The sequence below is a fragment of the Phacochoerus africanus genome, chromosome 2, assembly GCF_016906955.1.
Source record: "Phacochoerus africanus isolate WHEZ1 chromosome 2, ROS_Pafr_v1, whole genome shotgun sequence".
NCBI classification, from domain to species: domain Eukaryota; kingdom Metazoa; phylum Chordata; class Mammalia; order Artiodactyla; family Suidae; genus Phacochoerus; species Phacochoerus africanus.
The window spans coordinates 250156128-250175445 of NC_062545.1; the positions used below are offsets into that span (position 1 = coordinate 250156128).

The 19318-nt window shown below is 43.1% G+C and overlaps 1 protein-coding gene across 4 annotated transcripts in view; it reads left to right on the forward strand.

Moving 5' to 3' along the window:
• The window catches only part of ZNF462 (zinc finger protein 462), a 150960-nt gene extending 147824 nt beyond the window's left edge, over positions 1–3136 (forward strand). For 2 of the 4 annotated variants that reach the window (XM_047768096.1, XM_047768100.1), the window contains exon 13: positions 281–3136. In XM_047768096.1, the coding sequence (XP_047624052.1) occupies positions 281–488 (208 nt within the window). In that variant the 3' untranslated portion in view covers positions 489–3136. The remainder of the gene's footprint in view (positions 1–280) is intronic. The other 2 variants (XM_047768099.1, XM_047768097.1) reach the window with 1 other exon arrangement.
• Positions 3137–19318: the final 16182 nt, after the last annotated feature.

The window sequence follows — 19318 nt, forward strand, 5'->3', positions numbered from 1 at the left end:
CTGGAAACGAAGCGTGGTGTCGTCCAAATACAGTATTGCTAATGCATGTTTTTATAGGTTCAGCTCTTTAATAAGATACCAGAAACTTATGACCTAAGCATTTACAGGTAGCAAGCATAAATCTCTCACAATTTAGTCATAGGTCTGTGACATTTGTTCAAGGGAGACCCCCAAGGCCTTTTTTAGGATCAGGAAAATAAGGATAGGAGTGTTTTTGTTTAATTTAAAAATATGTATGTGTATCTATACTCATCTGTCTCTGCCATCACTGTTTTTCCAGGGCGTTGAATGACACCAAGCAGGTGAGCAGAGAAGAAATCCACCTGAAAGATAGCATGGAGGACAGTATTAAGATGCCCTCTATAGAGGAAAAGGAAGCTGATGAAGCAATCGGGATAGACTTTTCCTTAAAGAACGAAACAGTAGCCATCTGTGTCGTAGCTGCTGACAGATCTCTCCTGGAGAACGCAGAGGCCAAAAAAGAATAAGTGTTTGGTGAAATTCTTCATCACCCCTTACTTGAACCGTGATTGAAAAAAAAAGTGGGAGGGCCAGCTTGGGCTGTGAAGGTGGGGACAGAAAAGAGAAGACAGAACAAAGCTGCTTTTTAGGACTGAACAATCTATTTTCAAAGCACTGGTACCTGTGTGAGTGAGTATGTAAATTAAAGTTATTTAAATGGTTGGAACATGTGGCTCCTTTTCCATCACTACATCTTTCCTTCCGGATCTGCATCTTGGAAGTTTCGTTGTGTTGTGGAAGACGGAAGCACCTCCCCTGCACACGTGTGCGCTACGGTGGTCTTGGACAGTGTGTGGAAACAAGCTCCGCGACAGTAGAAGACTTCTCTTAGGGGAACAACTTTTTGACGCACAACTTTCGGTGCGTTTTTCTAGTTTTAATACCTTAAGCTTTTTCAAGACCTAACTGCAGCCGCTTTGGGAAAAAACAAACAGAAAAAAACAAAAAAAAACAAAAAAAACACAAAAACAGAAAATGAAAAAAACTGCTTTGCATAAAACAGTCACCTGTTTCCTAGTACCTCAAACTTAACCAAGGGAATTCTCTGCATTTGTCAGTACTACCTGTCGTCATTGTGGTTAAATGTAGAGAGAACTGCTGGGCAAGATGGTGAATGGAGAAAAAAAAAAAAAAAGAGTTTTAAAGAAAGGAACACAAATTGTGCTTAAAATCCCCATGTGGGTTTTATTTCTTAAAATACTGTGATTTTTTTAATTATTTTAGTAAAAAACAAAACAAAAAAAAGAAACAGACTTTAATTATTAGATAAATGTTTGTGAATTGTCATCCTTTATTCCAGGTAAGCTGTTTATTAGTGTTCAACTATAATTTAGAATTTGATAGTTTTCATGTGAACTAATTTTAAGGTGACTGTGGAATTTTGTTTGCCACATGTTTATTTTCTATCAATTTGAGTGTTACAAACACAGCACAATTCAGTTTTTCATATACATTTTTGTGTGTGTGTTGTTATTGTTGTTTTGATTTGGGGGCAAGGGAGATTTTGTTTTTTGTGAATAGGAACATTTTTATTTTAAACACGGAAATAGCAAAGACGTTAACCTGTTTTTTTTTTTTTTTTAATTTAACTAAAGAACCAAACTTTTCGGCACAGCTATGCAGCTTGTGGGCCAGACGAGGAAGTCCTCTTCACCCTTTTGTTGCTGTCAAATGTACACATTCTCTGTCTCACAGGAATAATTTCTGTTAGGATGGGCTGGGCTTTTGTGTGTGATTTTTAAAATCTGTGTTGTTTTTGTTTGCCTTGTGGGTTTTTTTTTTTCCCAGAGGTGGGGGAGGGGAGGGTTCTCATTTATTTTGCAGGACAAGGGGATGTGCTCGAATCCCATCCCTTTGGTGAGAGTGTTCGAGAAATACTTATATCCTACAAGGAGCCTGGAGAACTACTTTTTTTTTTTTTTTTTTAAATCTAGCTGCCAGCTGCTCTGTTTCCCCATATTAGCTTTTTCAGGAGGGAGCAGCTTAGACTAAATCTAAGTCTACATTTATAATACGTTCTGATTGTGAACAAAGGGTTTCGTTCCAAAAAGTAGAACTTTCCTTGAAGCCTAGGTTTTAGAAGCCTGTGTGCATGTGTGCTGGGCAGTGAGTGAGTGAGTGCGTGCGTGCGTGCGTGCCTGCGTGCGTGCGTGTGTGTGTATGAGTCCTTTGGTTTTCATGTTTTTTTGTTTTTCTTTTAACTTGGAAGGGTTGGGGGCGGGGGGGAGGGTGAAAGGGAAGGGGAATTGCTGAGATGACAGTGTCCCACACAGCTTCAAATAAAATCCATGGAAAGATATTGCATTTGTGGAATAAGTGCTTACTTGAAAAGCATGTTCTTCTTTTATTTTCTTGCTGTTTAGAATTTTTATTTGTTGGGCGTTTGTTTTAATTTAAATTTTTTTTTTTTAGGGATGGGGGCCATCATGTGGAAACCAGAAAATGGGGAAAGTGTGAACTATCTAGACAAAGATTCATTTTGTGTCCATATTTGTTTTTGATTGGCCTCATTTCAAATGTACTAAACAGTTCCATACCTGGATTGGGTGTTTGTAATGGTTACCAAAAAAGGAAAAAAAAAAAAAAAAAGGAAAGAAAAAAGAAAAAAAAAAGAAAATAATTGTGACATGCTTTTATCACTACTTTATTTTTCAAATAACATGTAAATATTGTAATCCATTGGATTTTGTTTTGCTAACCTGTTAATAAAAATATGGGACCATTATCCTTTTAACAAGGCTAGAATGTCATTTTTTTTTTCTTTTTTCAAACATATACCTGATATTTTGTGGCCGCACATTTTGGATGCATTATTATAATTCTGTTGACTGTAATGACATAGAATTTACAACATCTTTTTTTGTTTGTTTAATTTATACAGAGGACATTTTTTTTTCAGAGCTTGAGAGAAGAAAATAAATAGCAAATGATAACCTATTGACTCCAATAATCAGTGTTTCCCAGTACTTGATAAAAGATAGGGAGATCCTGAGTTCTTGAAGCCAAGGGTTTTAAAAAACAACAAAAAAAACACACAAGTAGGTTATTCAAGTTGTTTGCAACATACATTTTGTAATGAAATGTGAGAAATTAATAAAGAATTTTTTCACATGTGTCTCTGTGCATCTGTTGTAAATCATTTATAGATATGACTACAGATATGAACTATAGAAAATACATACACTTGTCTTTCAATGCATGCACAGGAGAGCGATTTCAAGCCATTGAATCTGCACCGTAATGGAAAGCAAAGGTAACATTAAGGTGAGGTATGAGCTGGGATTTGAAAATGTTAATATTTCTGCATCAGATATTTATCACCAACTGGGGGAGTTTCATGGAGGGAATGTTTTCTGTCAAAAATGGGAATCAAAGTAGTGTATGAAGCTTCAGATGGAGGAAATGCCAGTGATTAAACATCATCTGGGGACCCTAAATTCATGAGCACAGTTATCTTACAGTAACTGCAAGTCACAAGGTACAACCACTGCTACAAACTATCTTACTGTGCATCCTGCACCAGTAATTATCATCATGTATTCTTTGAGCTACCTTGTTATAAATCAAAGAAAAAATTAATAGTCATGAAACCTAGAAGAGAAATATCAACACTGCTGATTCTCATGTTGCAACAGAAGAAAGGCTGGGGGAAAAATGTAATTGTAAGGTATACATGTAAGGATAACCTGACCCCCTTGCTGTACAGTGGGAAAAAAATAATAATAAATAATTTAAAAAAAATAAAAACACTGCTGATTTTTAAACTCAAGAACTGCTTTATACTGTCTGCCTTCACCAGTGTTTAGAGAAGAAGGGCTCACATCCAGAGCCCACTCTAAAAACTTGGTTCTCTTCTTTGTCTTTTTTATCTTCTTTATAAAAGAAAGATTTTAAGAGTCTTATAAAAGTGTATAAAACACAACTAGAGAAAACAAAGATAAATCAAGACCCAAAGTGGAAAATGACTGAATAGCAAAATTGTATTAGAGAACTGGCAAAAATGCATGCCATGAGACCATACATAAGCTGCATATTTGGCTCTGAGCTTCCTGGGAGGCATGGCAAAAAGGCTTAATCAAAAATCACATTCTTAGTAACTTTATCATCGAAGGCTCAAGAGACATTCAACCTTTTCTAGAACTGCACGTTAAGAAGTTTCTTCTGTATGTTTTCCTAAAGGAAAGTAAGTGCCTATGATAAATCATGATAGAATGTGTATATGTACACATTCTTTTTAAAAAGTTATATAATAATATATATATAACAACCACTTTGCTGTATAGTATAAATTAATACAACATTGTAAATCAACTATTTCAATTAAAAAAAAAGAAAGTGACATAATGGACTTCTCCATTGTGAAACAGCTATTCCTCTCTTATCGCCTCCATCAAATATTTCATGAACAATGTGTTTATTGAGTTCATATCTAATCCATACTCCCCCTTGGTTTTATGTAGAGAAGGTGGAATATACCGATAAACTAGTCATGATACGGACTTTAACAAGGCAATACTGGAGGCACAATAGAGGTTTCATCCTTATACAAATTCCCAGTGATGGTCACTGTGGATGCCCTTTCATCTAGTGGCTCAGGAATCTAAGTTTCTCACTGGATGTTGCTGCCATCCCAACACGTGAACCCTGGGGTCACTGCTGAGAGCTTGGACATGGTCTACCCGCCCAAATATCTCCTCCAGGAAGTAGCACACATCACTTCCAGTCTTGCTTCAGACTGGGCGAGACCTGGTTATACAACCCTACCCACCCACAAGGGTGCTGGAAAGTGTGTGGTCTTGTCCACCAGTGTGCCCAGGAAGGACTCATGAGCTGGCAGCCTCTACCACAATCAGGAATGCACAGACGTGTTGCTTTACAAACAGAAGGGGAGGTAGGAACCCTCTATTTGGAAAGCACTGGATTCTGGTCCCATTCCGCCATGCACTTAACCAATATTTTTGAGCAAACATTTGATGCCAACCACTAGGTAACCAACAAAAGCAGACATGGCACTTGTGTTCCGAGAGCTCCCAAACAGGACAGAGATGTGACGTGGGATGCTGGGCTTGCTCAACTGTTAGCCTCCTGTTCTGAAGGCTCTGCCCCCACCTCTGTTGATGCTGGCATCTCTGGGAAGAGAGAGTCTTGACTGTGAATGTGTCTTCTCTGTGTCTAAAAGCACGCTTTTGATTTAGGGAGGCGTATGAGCAACTGGCTACTTATATACATTTGCTGAGTTTTTGGCCCTAAACATAACAAAATTTACTAGAGGATGTGCTCTTTCCTTGCAACTATACACATTTCAGGGCCAAGGGTATGATAAGGGAAAGCACTATCACAGAGACCATAAGATGCTTCAAAGTATTGTATTCATCATCTCCTGGAAATAGTAGTGCCCCCCGACACACACCCCGGCCCCAAACACTCTGCCCTGTACCTGCAATCCCCTCTGCCTTCAGTATTGAACTCCTTTTCTTGACTGGGAATTACCTGTCCCTTTAAGACTCAGCTTAAATGTAACTTCTGACAAAATGCCTTCCCTGACTTCCTACAAGTCACAGGATCTAGATGGTCACCCTGCTTATCCCCCCTCTTAATAAACATTTATTGAAAAGTCTTCGCTTCTCTTCCCCACCACCCCACTCCGACTCAGCCTTAAGTCTCTGAGACACATTGCTGTCAGATGCAGCTAGCCTTTTTAAATTCAAATATATTCCTGTTGATAGCAAGTGTTAGTTCTCATCTGATTTGGCATCAATGTTCCATTTTCTTTCAGAGCTTGAGATTGCTTTTTTAAATATCTAAGTAAAAATATGCAGCTTAGATGAAAAACGTCTTTGTCTAAAACTCTAGGCTCTCTGAGAAAACGTCAGAGAACTGACACCAGCATGTCCCCCTCAAGAGCTCCCTCTGGCCGTCCTCCTCGCTCGTCCACAGGTGAATAGCAAACGGATGGGGAGGTCCACTGGGTCTGAAGATTAGACATCAGTGGTGGCCAGCCATGGAGTGGGGGAGCAGAAGCCAGATTTGGCGGCGGCGGCGGTGGTGGTGATGGTGGTGGTGGGGATGCGTGCGTGGCAAATGGGGTAGATGACTATGTCAGATGCATACTGGCGGAAGCAGGCAGGCAAGGGTGGGGATGGGAGCTCAAGAGGCAGGTCTGAGGGAAGACTTTTTTTGGAACTTGAGAGATCTGGATGCCTTTGTCACACTGGAGGGAAGGCGTTGTGGCAGCTGCAGGGCAACTGACAAGCTACTCTCCTGGGATCCAGGGCACAGGAAAGCAACTGGCTTTGCAAAGAAGGGGTGCTCTTTCTCCCCTGAGAGGGGAAGTAAGAGGAAAGGGAATGTGCTCTATAGGCATTTGCAGGGAGGTGCAGGGGTCACTGAGTTCACACCGATAAACCTAGTCTGGGAGGTGGAATCCAAAGGGAGAGGTAGGGGCGCGTCAGCAGACAGGTTAAGATGCAGAGCTGCTCTTAAGGCCTGAGAGAAGAGACCTGCCTGAGTGCAGAGAAGCTGGACAGAACTGAAAACAGTTATTGTGTTCTTCATATGCCAGGAAAAGCTTGCTCAGAGGATCTGAGGGTCATAGATCGTTTACTAGGACGTCCCTTATAAGGCCCCACCCCCTGCCCCCAAGACACACACACAAACCACTGCCTAGTACACACACCACCACCACTGCCTAGTAAAGAAAGGAAATGGAGAGAGTCAGCTTTTGGAATCAGAAGGGGGCACTTCCTTTCCCCGCCTACTTAATGATCTGGCTTTTTGAATTCGGGGTGGAAAGCAAACTTGCCTTGTTTCTGTTCACAGTTTCTCTCTTGAGTTTGCTCCCAATTAATGAAGCGGCTTAGTTTGGTTTCCCTAACTGCATGCATGACTTCCAAAAACCACATCACAATGCAGGAGGAATGCAGCCTCTAGCAAGCTACAGTGGCTTCACCACATTGTTTAAAGAGCTGAGCAGGGGCAGCGCCACTGCCTCTGAAATCCATTTAAGATGTGTGAAAACATGAGATTGAAATGCTGACCTTTCCCTGAAGCTGAAAGAACCTACTCCAGGGGGCTGTCTGGAAGACTGCAGCTGCAGGCCTGGGCGCATCCGAGACTCCCCAGCCTCTGGCTCCCAGGAGCCTGTCCAGCTGGGAAGCCCTGCCTCTGTGTCCTCTGTTCCCAGTAGGGCATCAGCCTGAAGGCTGCTGGGCCTTTTGGGAGAGCAGACGCTGCTTAAGGAATGGTCATGGATGCCAGAAGGGGAGTGGGATCATCAAAGGACAAAGAGAGAAAAGAGGGAAACCTTATCTAAATTGTGTGGGTCCAGGTCTTCAGATTCAGGTCAAGGAAGAGACTCACTCAGGTGCCAAAATGTTCGAGGCATCACGGGGCAGGGCATTAGGCATAGAACTTGGAATTTGATTAACATGCCTAAATTTTCATCCTGTGAAATGAAAATTCACAGAATTTTGTGACTGAAGATGGTGGATAAATATAGCACAGCTGGCTGAGAGCAGAGTCTCCGTAGCCAGGCTGCCTTGGTTCAAATCCTGACTCTTTGACTTACTGTGTGGCCTTACACCTCGCTATGCCTCAATTTCCCCACCTGTGTAATCGGGAGTAAAAGTGCCTAGTCACGAGACAGGAAGGCAAGGGGCAGGACACAACCACTAAACAGAAGGGGTGCAGCTGTTAGGAAGTGATGAAAACCAGCTGGAACCAGCTGGAACCAAGGGAGCTTCGAGAACCGGTCATTGATGTTTAGTTCCTAAGACCTTCATTGTAACACTAAAAATCCTCCCCACCCCCACCCCTTACACCATGACAGGACCAAGGTAAAAAGTAGGCAGTGACCCAATTCCTGGGAAATCCCACCCTTCCCTGAAATAGCAAAAATAGCCCTCCCATGAGTTAGTGTATGAAATTACTCAGCCCATCAAAACCAGCAACACCATGCCACGGAGCCACTGTCACTTTCTGAGATTGGTCTGCATTCTGCCTATGGAGTGTGTATCTCTCCAAATATACTCACTTTCGCCTTCCTTTGGCTTACTCTTGAATTCTTTCCCATGCAAAGCCAAGGACCTTTGCTTGGCAGTCTGTCCTAAGGACTCCTGTGGGTCCCAGGACGTGACATTTCCCTCTCCTACAACATCTTCTGTGGCGACCACGAAGGGACATCATCAAAGGGCATCATCTGCATCCACCTGTTGGGCTGTGGCTCCCCTCTTCCACGGAGGGTGGCTGGGACTCCCAAGCTGTGAAGATCCAAGTAGCCCCTTAGGTGGTGGCTGATGCCACCCGCAGGACCTGGCAAAGACTAGCCCTCTGGCAGTGAAGGAGCCCACCACGCCTGAGGCTTTTCTCCGCTGGCTCTCTCTCCGTCTTTCCTACTTTCTGATTATATCACTCTATCTCTTTGGACCCAAGAAGATCCGTGAGACAACCACCTGAACTTCCAAATTAAGACTCTGGCAAATATTTGGCAGCTTGATTGGGTGCGTTTCCCCTCCGTGGTTCCTCAAGCCCCGATTCTGCTTCCCTACTCGTTCCTAGTCTCAGTCCAATTCCGGGACCCCGAATGGCAAATAGGGGGGCAAGGCAGTCCTCTAGGAGGTTGGTGGCCCAGTCTTCCCTGAGTACGTCTCGGGGCCCATGGCCTCATTGCACCCTTGTTTGGAAGTCACGAGTGGGCACGTCCCTTGCAGGGCTTGTGGGCTTATATTTCCTAGCCCCCTTTCTAATTCACAAAATCTGTCACCCTGGATTTTCCCCTCCTCCTCCTTCTCCCAAGTCCTCCTAACCTCCCAGACAGTCTACTAGTCCTCAAGCCCCCTTGCCAACTCTGCCAACAGGTTGTGTTGCCTCTGTCTCAGCGCTGTAGAGAGGTATCCCTCTTTAGGTCAAGACCTAAGATTACCCTGAGTTCTCAGCTGATTTTCAGCCCATTGGATGTGTGATCCAACATTGTTATGATAAACATCATCTGGGTCGCATCCAAAAGAGAACTTTTTCCTTGCATTGCTATCATCACATCACCCTGTGCTGCTCCAGCCCTACCCTTAGGCTCTGTCGATGCTTTTCTTCTTTTGCAGGATAATATAAATTATTTGCTTAGCTGATTCAGGGCCTCAGTCGCTTCCCTCCCTAGCTGAAGGATTTAGGCCTTGGGACTCAGGTCGCTTTCTCCTGCTGGCTTTTACTCCTCTTCTTAACGAACCTGGGGGGGGTCTCCTCAGCTCAGCAAACAGGCAGACATCAGGTGCACACATGGATCTCAATGTTACCTTCGCAAGATGAACAAGCCCAGGCCTCCCTGCTTAATTAAACACCTCTTCTACTGAATTCCCTACACTGGAGTCAGGGGTCATCAAGGATCAGGCCAATTATATTATCTCTTTAATGGCCATCAGTATTTAATTTTGCAACATCCCCTTGAGGGCATCCATCCACTGAAGTCTCTACCTGTGAACCCCCTTCTTATGTTTTGGGATGTCAGGGACACTGGGACAGTACCAGGGCAGGCGCTTTTCTATCCTTAACATTTGGTCAGGATCCATCAGACCCAATTCATCATCCTAATCAAAAATAGGGGTGGCTATAAGCACCCTGAAGGATGCCCCATTAGGATGCCTATTAGCTAACTCGGATAAATTTAGGCAGGATGGCTTAAGAAAAAAGAAATTAATTTTCTTTTGCAATACTTCTTGGCTCCAATACAAACTAGGAGACCAAGAACTCTGGCCAGAGGAGTTCCCGTTGTGGCGCAGTGGTTAATGAATCCGACTAGGAACCACGAGGTTGCGGGTTCGATCCCTGGCCTTGTTCAGCGGGTTGAGGATCCCGCATTGCCATGAGCTGTGGTGTAGGTCACAGACGCGGCTCGGATCCTGCGTTACTGTAGCTCTGGTGTAAGCCAGTGGCTATGGCTCCGATTAGACCCCTGGCCTGGGAATCTCTATATGCCACTGGAGCGGCCTTAGAAAAGGCAAAAAGACCAAAAAAAAAAAAAAAAAAAAGAACTCTGGCCAGAAAATGGGTTATTGAATTACAGTACCATCTTACCTCTGGACCTATTTTAAAAGTAAAAGGGAAGTCAAATGGGGGAAAGTCCCAAACATCCAAATGTTCTTGACCATATTCCAAGATTCAGATCTAAAACACTATTGCTGGGGGTGCTTGGCTCACACCCCTTTAAAGTGCCTTCTTCCCCCACAGGAACCCAATGTTTTAGAAAACCTGTTATGAGTCCACCTCTTTGAGCCACAACTATGAACTCCTACCATGCTCAATTCTAAGAGGGAGCAGTCTTCCAGACTGTCTGCCCCCAGTGCCCCATCTGGGCTGCTGAAAAATCCCACCACCTCATCCCCCCAGCCCTGTCCTGAATCCTCTGTTACCAGTGGTGAGTCCTGCCAGCTCCCTGATCTCAAACTCTGTCCCTAAAGGGAAGTGCTGTCTGGTGACCAAGGAGCAACCGGAGTCCATGTCCCTTTTCCTATGGCTGACCTGGCTACTTGCAAAGAGAAATTTGGACATTTTTCCTGAGAACCCTAGTCATTTCAGAGAGGAATTCACCTAGCTGACACTGTCCTATGACCTTACTTGGGGGGATGTACAGGTCCTCTTCTCTACCCACTGCCCCTTTGGAGAGAAAAGCAGCCTGGGGCAGCCTGAGCACACGCTGATGAACTGGCAGCCCCAAATCAAGGACATATAATCTATCTTATAGGAGGGGATGCAATTCCCAACCAAGAACTCCCACTGAGACTACCAACAGGGAGGTAGAGGGCTTGAACACAAGAACCACATGATTTGCCTCATAAAAGGGATGAAAAGGCATGTTGATAAGCCTGTTAATTAAAGTCAGAGGAGGAAAACGGGGAAAAGATGAGAACTTGCCCTCTTCCAGCACCGCCTGGTGGAAGCCTTTAGAAAGTAAACCAACATTACTCCTAACACCCCTGAAGGGCAAGTCCCAGTAAATATCCATTTTGTCTCTCAGTCTGCCCCAGACATTAGGAGAAAATTGCAGAAGGCAGCCATGGGGCCCTAAAACCCCCATGAATGAGCCCATGGACTTGACTTTTGGAGTATTTAACAATAGAAACAGAGTTGAGGATGCAAAAAGTATTTTAGGACAACAAGGAAAGACGCAATTACTGGCAGCCCAGCCCTGGCCCCTGTACCACCTCAGGGTTACAGCCCCCCTTCACACCTCCTTGCAAAAGCCCATGGCATGGGGGCAGGGGCAGGACCTAGAAAATCTAGATCAGAGCCTCTGCCCCACCAAGAAGGGCCTTGTTTTAAATGCGGCCAGGAGGGCCACTGGAAGGACAAATGCCCCCTGTATGGGAAAAGTCCACCAGAACCCTGCCCGATATACAAACAAGAGGCCCCTGGAAGCAAGACTGTGTGTAATCGCAAATGGGACTTGGGGCTCCCAAACCAATGATGGCCAAGAGGACCAAAGACCCTCCTTGGCTCCCAAAGGACACCTGGTCATTTCCCAAAGGAGCTTCATGTGGCAGGTAGGAAAGTTACTTTTTTTTACTAGATAGAGGGGCTGCCTACTTTGTACTGATTCCCATGGACCCGTGTCCTCCCAATGCTGTATAGTAGTGGGGACTGATGGACGGCCCAAAGCCAAATGATTCACCACCCTCCTCAGCGGCTTAGCTGGAAGTTGGACTTTTACACACCAGTGCCCCATCCCCTTGTTGAGGAGAGACTTTTCTCACCAAATTCCAGACAATAGTTCAATTTGGAGACACCTCCTCCGGCTCAGAGAAGGAACCCACGAGGAGAAATAACTGCTCTTGGCAATGGGAGCCTGTCTCAGTTACACATCAGAGGAGGTCTCCCTCCACCACATATTGTGTCTCAAGTAAACCCCTCTGTCTGGTACACTGAAGTTCCTGGCAGAGCTACTAATGCGCCCCCAGTTTAGTTTTCATTAAAACCCAAGGCTGATTACCAGTGGGAAAAATAGTACCTCTTCATGCTCAAGGCCCAACAAGGGATCCAGCTTTTAATAACCAAATTCTTAAAATATGAGCTGTGACAATCCTGCCAATCTCTGTGTGATATCCTCATTCTACCCATAGAAAAGTAAAGTGGAGAATAAAGGGTTTATTTAAGACCTGAGGGTTTTTAATGAGGCAGCAGTCCCTGTTCACCTGATCCATACACTATACTGACCCAAGGTCCAGGAAATGGAAACTAGTTTACAGTTCTAGACCAAAAGGAAACATTTTACATTCTCCCACGCCAAGATTCCCAACATCCCCTCTTAGCCTTTGAGTGGACAGACCCAGACACTGCAACGTTTCTCAGCTGCCCTGGACTGTGTTGCCACAGGGCTTCATGGATAGCCCCCACCTGTTTAGGAGTGCATCAGCAAAGGAATTAAGAGCATTAGAGTTGGTTGGTGGGTCTCTCCAGCAGTAGGCAGATGGTCTCCTAATTTCCAGTTCCACTAGGAAAGACTCAGATAAAAATGCCATTCAGGTCCTCAACTTTCTGGGTGAATGAGGATATCAAGTCTCTCCTCCCAAGGCCCAGATTTCCACCCAACAGGTTAAGTACCTGGGATATGGTTCACCCCTGGGACGAGGACTCTAGCCGAAAGGAAGCCATTGTAGCCCTCTGATCCCTTTAGACTAAGAGGCAACTGAGGGCCTTTGTGGGATGCAGGATTTTGTAGGATTTGGATACCTGGATTTGGGTTCATGCTAAAGCCCCTCTATGAGGCCCTAAAAGGAGGGGAACACAACAACAAACCCCCCAACTGGGATGAAAATTGCCAACAGGCATTCCTAGCTCTAAAACAAAAATTAGGGACTGCTCTAGGCCTCCCGAATTTAGAAAAACATTTTACCCTCTATATAGCTGAGAGACAAAGGGTAGCCCAGGGTGTCCTCACCCAAAAACTTGGGGACCTCCCTAGACCTATAGCTTATCTCTCAAAACAACTTGATCAGGTGGCCACCGGATGGTCAGGCTATCTTAGGATAGTGGCTACTGCTGCTCTGCTAGTAGAAGAGGCCAGTGAATTCACCTTGGGCAATCACTGGAAGTCCTAACTCCTCACCAGGCCCAAGGACTCCTAGAAGCAAAGGGATACTAATAGCTAATGGGTGGGCAATGACTTAAATACCAAGCCCTCCAACTTGACAACATAGGCATAACTCTTATAAGGTCAGCCAAGTCCTGAACCCAGGTATTCTAATGCCAGGCCCTCCCCCCCCCCCCCACCCCAAGTGACCCTTACTGTCTCCTGTGTGGAAACTATTGAACAAGTTTACTCCAATAGGATAGATTTTGAGGATGAGCCCCTAACCAATCCCAATGCAGAATGCTTTACTGATGGAAGCAATTTTTTACTCAAAGAGGGTAAGAAAGGCTGCAGACTTGGTTGAGTCCGGAGATCTACCCTCTTACACTTCCATCCCAAAGGCTGACTTGATGAGAGTACTCCAGCTAGGAAAGATATTAAGAATCAATATACACTGATTCCAAGCATGGATTCCTAGCGCCACATGCCCATGCTGCTATATGGAAAGAAAGGGGATGCCTAACAGCCAAAGGTCTCCTGTAGAACACCAGGCAGGAATTCTAACTCATAGAAGCATTTCAGCTTTTGAGGGACGCTGTAGTCACTCCCTGCAGGGGTCACCAAAGGGGCCACACCTCCCATATAAGGGGAACTTCCCTGGCAAACAAGGCTGCTAAGACTTCAGCCAAAGAACAGCGGGTCCTACAAGCTGCAGCTCTTAGACCCAACAGTCCCTCCTTCCCTGTGGTGTAATATTACAGGCCTGAAGAAAGTGAGGAGGCTAAAAAATGTGGGGCACTAAAATAGACCTCCCAGGGAGACTGACAAGAGATAACAAGCTTCTCATTTTGGGGGCCCAGCAATGGAAAATAATTAAGCACTTCCACAAATCTCCCCACTTAGGGTGGGACTCCCTTGACAAATTGGTTACTCAAGTGTTCTGGGTAAAGACGGTCCCCAACTGTTAAAAATGTCACCAACACTTGTGAAATTTGCGCACAACAACACAGGAAACCATCCCATACCTCCACCCCTAAACTGGCCCATACAACACTGAGTAACATATCCAGGGGAGGACTGGCCAATGGACTTGACCCCAGCATCCCCATGTGGTGAATGGAAATAAATACCCATTGGTATTCACAGACACCTTTATAGGGCAGACAGAAGCTTTCCCTACTAGGACTGAAAAGGAAATAGAAATACACAAAATTTCTGCTTGATGAGACAATTCCAAGCCTTGGGTTACCAAAAAGCCTACAGAGTGATAACAGACCCTCCTTTACTGCCAAGGTGACCCAACAAGTTTTTCCTAGAGGCCCCAAACCTAAGGCAAGGCAGAAAGAGCAAATCATGTTCTGAAAAGAATGCTTGCTAAGCTGTGCAAAAAGACTTCAGAAACCTGTGTCTCCCTCCTGCTTGTAGCCTTTCCATGGACCAAGATGGCTCCAAAGGGAATTTTAAAACGACCCATTTGAAATGACCCATGGGAGGCCCTTTTTGACTTCAGATCTCGTCTGATGAGAAAACCCACAAATTGGTCTCCCATATTGTTAGCCTGAGCCCAATAAGTTCAAAGGGCCCTCCAAGAATATGGAAACAAAGTGCTGCCCACCTCCCACAAGAAAGTCGAGGTCTCTGTCCAGTCAGGGGACTCTGTCCTATTAAAAATTTGGAAGGAAGGGTCCCCTGAAGACCAGCTACTACCAAAATGGAAGAGACCATATCAAGTGTTACTAAGTACCCCAACTGCTGTCAAGTTATGGGGAGTACTAGTTAGATACATTGGTCTATATCAAAACCTCTATCTTATAAATCCCAACAGGAATCAAAGGGGACCTACAGCTGCAAGCCCGTGGAAGACCTCAGGTACCTGTCTAAGAGAATGGAGGAGTGATTTCATATGGCCATGGTGGGTTGGCCTAGTAATCTTTGTACTTCTGGCTATCATGCTCTTGTTCTTCTGCTTTTCAGAAACCCCTCTCCCAGTAAACATCTTTTTTGCCTGTGCTGGGTCCAAGAGAAAAAAATATGGTAACATGATGTCAAAAATTATGATACTCCTAGTAGGACTCCTGATGATGTCATGGTTCTGACAATGTCATTCCCTGGGGAACGGGAAGATAATGCTTTAGTAAACATTTCTAAAATAGTCACCTGGGGGGAAAGACTAGTTAACTGTTGGGTCTACCATTAAAAACCCTGGCTTACAACAATCATTACAGATACAAATGGTACATACACAAAAAGAGCTTTACCAATTCAAATACATGGAAACACCTCCCCCTCCCAACATTGACATAAGGATGACAGACAAGACCCCCATCAGGCCCAATACCTTGCCTAAATTTATCTTTTTAAAAAAATGTGCCTTAAGAGTTCCCCTATGGCCCAGTGGCCTAAGGATCTGATGTTACTGCAGTGGCCTGAGTTGCTTCTGTGATCATTTGATCCCTAGCCCAGAAACTTTCACATGCCACAGGAGATAACAGCCGAAAACTTCCCTAATATGGGAAAAGAAACATTCAAGTTGAGGAAACACAGAGAATCCCATATGGGATAAACCCAAGGAGAAACACAGCAAAACTCATATTACTCAAACTGATTAAAATTAAAAACAAAGAAAAAAACATTAAAAGCCGCAAGGGAAAAGAAACAAATAACATAAAAGGGACCCCCCCCCCAATAAAGAGCTGATTTTTCAGCAGAAATTCTGCAAGATAGAAGGGAGTGTGAAGGTATATTTAAGGTGATAAAGGGGAGGAAACTAGAACCAAGAATACTCTATTCAGAAAGGCTCTCATTCAGAATTTTTTTTTTTTTTTGCTTTTTAGGGCTGCCCCTGCAGCATATGGAGGTTGCCAGGCTAGGGGTTGAATTAGAATTGTAGCCACTGGCCTACATCACAGCCACAGCAACGTCAGATCTGAGCTGGGCTGTGACCTACACCACAGCTCACAGCAATACCAGATCCTTAACCCATTGAGCAAGGTCAGGGATTGAACCTGCGTCCTCATGGATGCTAGTCAGATTCATTTACACTGAGCCACGACAGGAGTTCCTCATTCAGATTTGATGAAGTGATCAAAAGCTTTTTAGACAAGCAAAAGCTAAAAGAATTCAGCACCTCCAAACCAGATCTACAACTATTAAAGTAACTTCTCCATGCAGAAAAGGCCACAATTAAAAACAAGAAAATTATGTATGAGAAAGCTCAATGGTAAAGGAAAATATAAAAGTAGGAAATCACCAGTGACAAATATGATATCAAAACTAGCAAATGTGAGAAGAGGAGAGGACGAATGCAGAACATTGAACATGATCTTGAAATTTAGAGGCCAACAACCAAAAACAATTCCATACATATATAGACTGCTGTATCAAAATCCAAAGGGAACCACAAACCAAAAAAATGCAATAGATACACACATAAAAAAAAGCAAACAAATACAATGCTAAAGATGGCCAGCAAATAACAAGAGAATAGACTAAAAGAGGTAGGGAATAATAAAAATAAAAAAAGCCCTAAAATAACGAATCCAAAACAATTAAGAAAATGGCAAAAAATAATACATATCCATAATTATATTGAATGTAAATGGATTAAATGCTCCAACCAAAAGACACAGACTGGCTGAATGGATACAAAAACAAGACCCATATATATTCTGTTTATAAGAAACTCACTTTAGGAATTCCCATTGTGGCTCAATGGGTTAAGGACCGAACACTGTATCTGTAAGGTTGAGAGTTCAATCTCTGGCCTCCTCAGTGGGTTAAGGATCTGGCATTGACACAAGCTGTGGAATAGGTCACAGAGGCAGAGTGGATCTAGTGTTGCTGTGGTGTAGGCCTCAGCTGCAGCTCCAGTTCAACCCTAGCCCAGAAACTTCCATATGCCACAGGTGCAGCTGTAGAAAGAAAAATAAAAGGGAGATACCCACTTCAGACCTAAGGACACAGACAGAATGAAAGTGAGGAGATGGAAGAAGACATTATATATAAATGGAAATCAAAAGGAAGCTGTAGTAAAAATACTTATATCAGACAAAATAGATTTATAAAGACAGTCATGAGACAAAGGACACTACATAATGATCAAAGGATTGATCCAAGAAGAAGATATAGCAATTGTAAGTATATATGCACCCAACATAGGAGCACAATATATAAGGCAAATGCTAATAGCCATAAAAGAAGAAATGAACAGTAACACAATAATATTGGGAGACTTTAACATTCCACTTACACCAACAGACAGAGCATCCAGACATAAAATCAATAAGGAAATACAAGCCTTAATGACACATTAGACCAGACAGACTTAACTGATATTAATAGAACATTCCATTCAAAGGCAGCAGAATATACATTCCTCCCAAGTGTACATGAAACATTCTCCAGGATAAATCACATCTTCGGCCACAGATCAAGCCTTGGTAAATTTTTAAAAGTTGAAATTATATTAAGCATCTTTTCTGACCAATATGCTATGAAACTAGAGCTCAACTACGAGAAAAAAGAAAAAGAAAAAAAACTCCTGGAAGCTAAACAATATACTATTAAACAACCAACAGATCACTGAAGAAATCAAAGAGGAATTCAAATAATACTTAGAGACAAATGACAATGAAGAAACAATAATCCAATACCTAGGGGACACAGGAAATGCAGTTCTGAGAGGGTAATTTATAGCAATACATCTATATCTCAGAAAACAAGAAAAAAGTCTCAAAAATAAACAACCTAATCTTACACCTAAAGCAACTAGAGAAGGAAGAACAGACAAAGCCCAAGTAGTAGAAGGAAAGAAATAATAAAGATCAGAGTAAAACTAAATAAAATAGAGACAAAGAAAACAATAGGCAATATCAATGAAACTAAAAGCTGTTTCTTCAAAAAGACCAACAAAATTGATAAAACTTTAGCCAGACTCATCAAGAAAAAAGAGGGCACAACTCAATAAAACTAGAAATGAAAAAGGAGAAGTTACAACTGACATCACAGAAATACAAAAGATCATACAAGACTACTATAAGCAAATATATGCCAATAAAATGGACAACCTAGAATAAATGCACAGATTCTTACAAAGGTATAATCTACCAAGACTGAACTAGGAAGAAATTGGAAGTATGAATAGACCAATCATAAGTACTGAAATTGAAACTGTGATTTTAAAACTTCCAAAATAGGAGTTCCCGTCGTGGCGCAGTGGTTAACGAATCCGACTAGGAACCATGAGTTTGCGGGTTCGGTCCCTGGCCTTGCTCAGTGGGTTAACGATCCGGCGTTGCCGTGAGCTGTGGTGTAGGTTGCAGACGCGGCTCGGATCCCGCGTTGCTGTGGCTCTGGCGTAGGCCGGTGGCTACAGCTCCGATTCAACCCCTACCCTGGGAACCTCCATATGCCTTGGGAGCAGCCCAAGAAATAGCAACAACAACAACAACAATAACAACAACAACAAAAGACAAAAAATAAAAAATAAAAAATAAAAAAAATAAAACTTCCAAAATACAGGAGTTCCCATTGTGGCTCAGTGATTAACAAACCTGACTAGTATCCATGAGGACACATGTTCAATCCCTGGCCTCACTCAGTGGGTTGAGTATCCAGGGTTGCTGTGAGCTGTGGTGCAGGTCGCAGACATGGCTCAGATCCTACATTGCTGTGGCTGTGGTGTAGGCCAGTGGCTATAGCTCTGATTTGACCCCTAGCTTGGGAATCTCCATATGCCATGGGTGTGGCCCTAAAAGACAAAAGACAAAAACAAAAAACAAAAAAACTTCCAGAAAAGAAAAGTCCAGGACCAGATGGCTTCACAGGCAAATTCTATCAAACATTCAGAGAAGAGTTAAAACCTATTCTTCTGAAACTCTTCCAAAAAATTGCAGAGGAAGGAACACTCCCAAGCTCATTCTATGAGGCCATCATCACCCTGATAACAAAACCAAACAAAGACATCATACACACACACAAAGAAAGAAAATTATAGACAAATATCACTGATGAACATAAATGCAAAGTCCTCAACAAAATGTTAGAAAACTGAATCCAACAATATTTTAAATGGATCATACACCATGATCAAGTGGGATTTATCCCAGGGATGAAAGGATCCCTCAATGTCTGCAAATCAATCATGTGATACATCACATAAACAAACTGAAGAATAAAAACCCATATGATCATCTCAATAAATGCATAAAAATCTTTTGACAAAATTCAACATCCATTTCT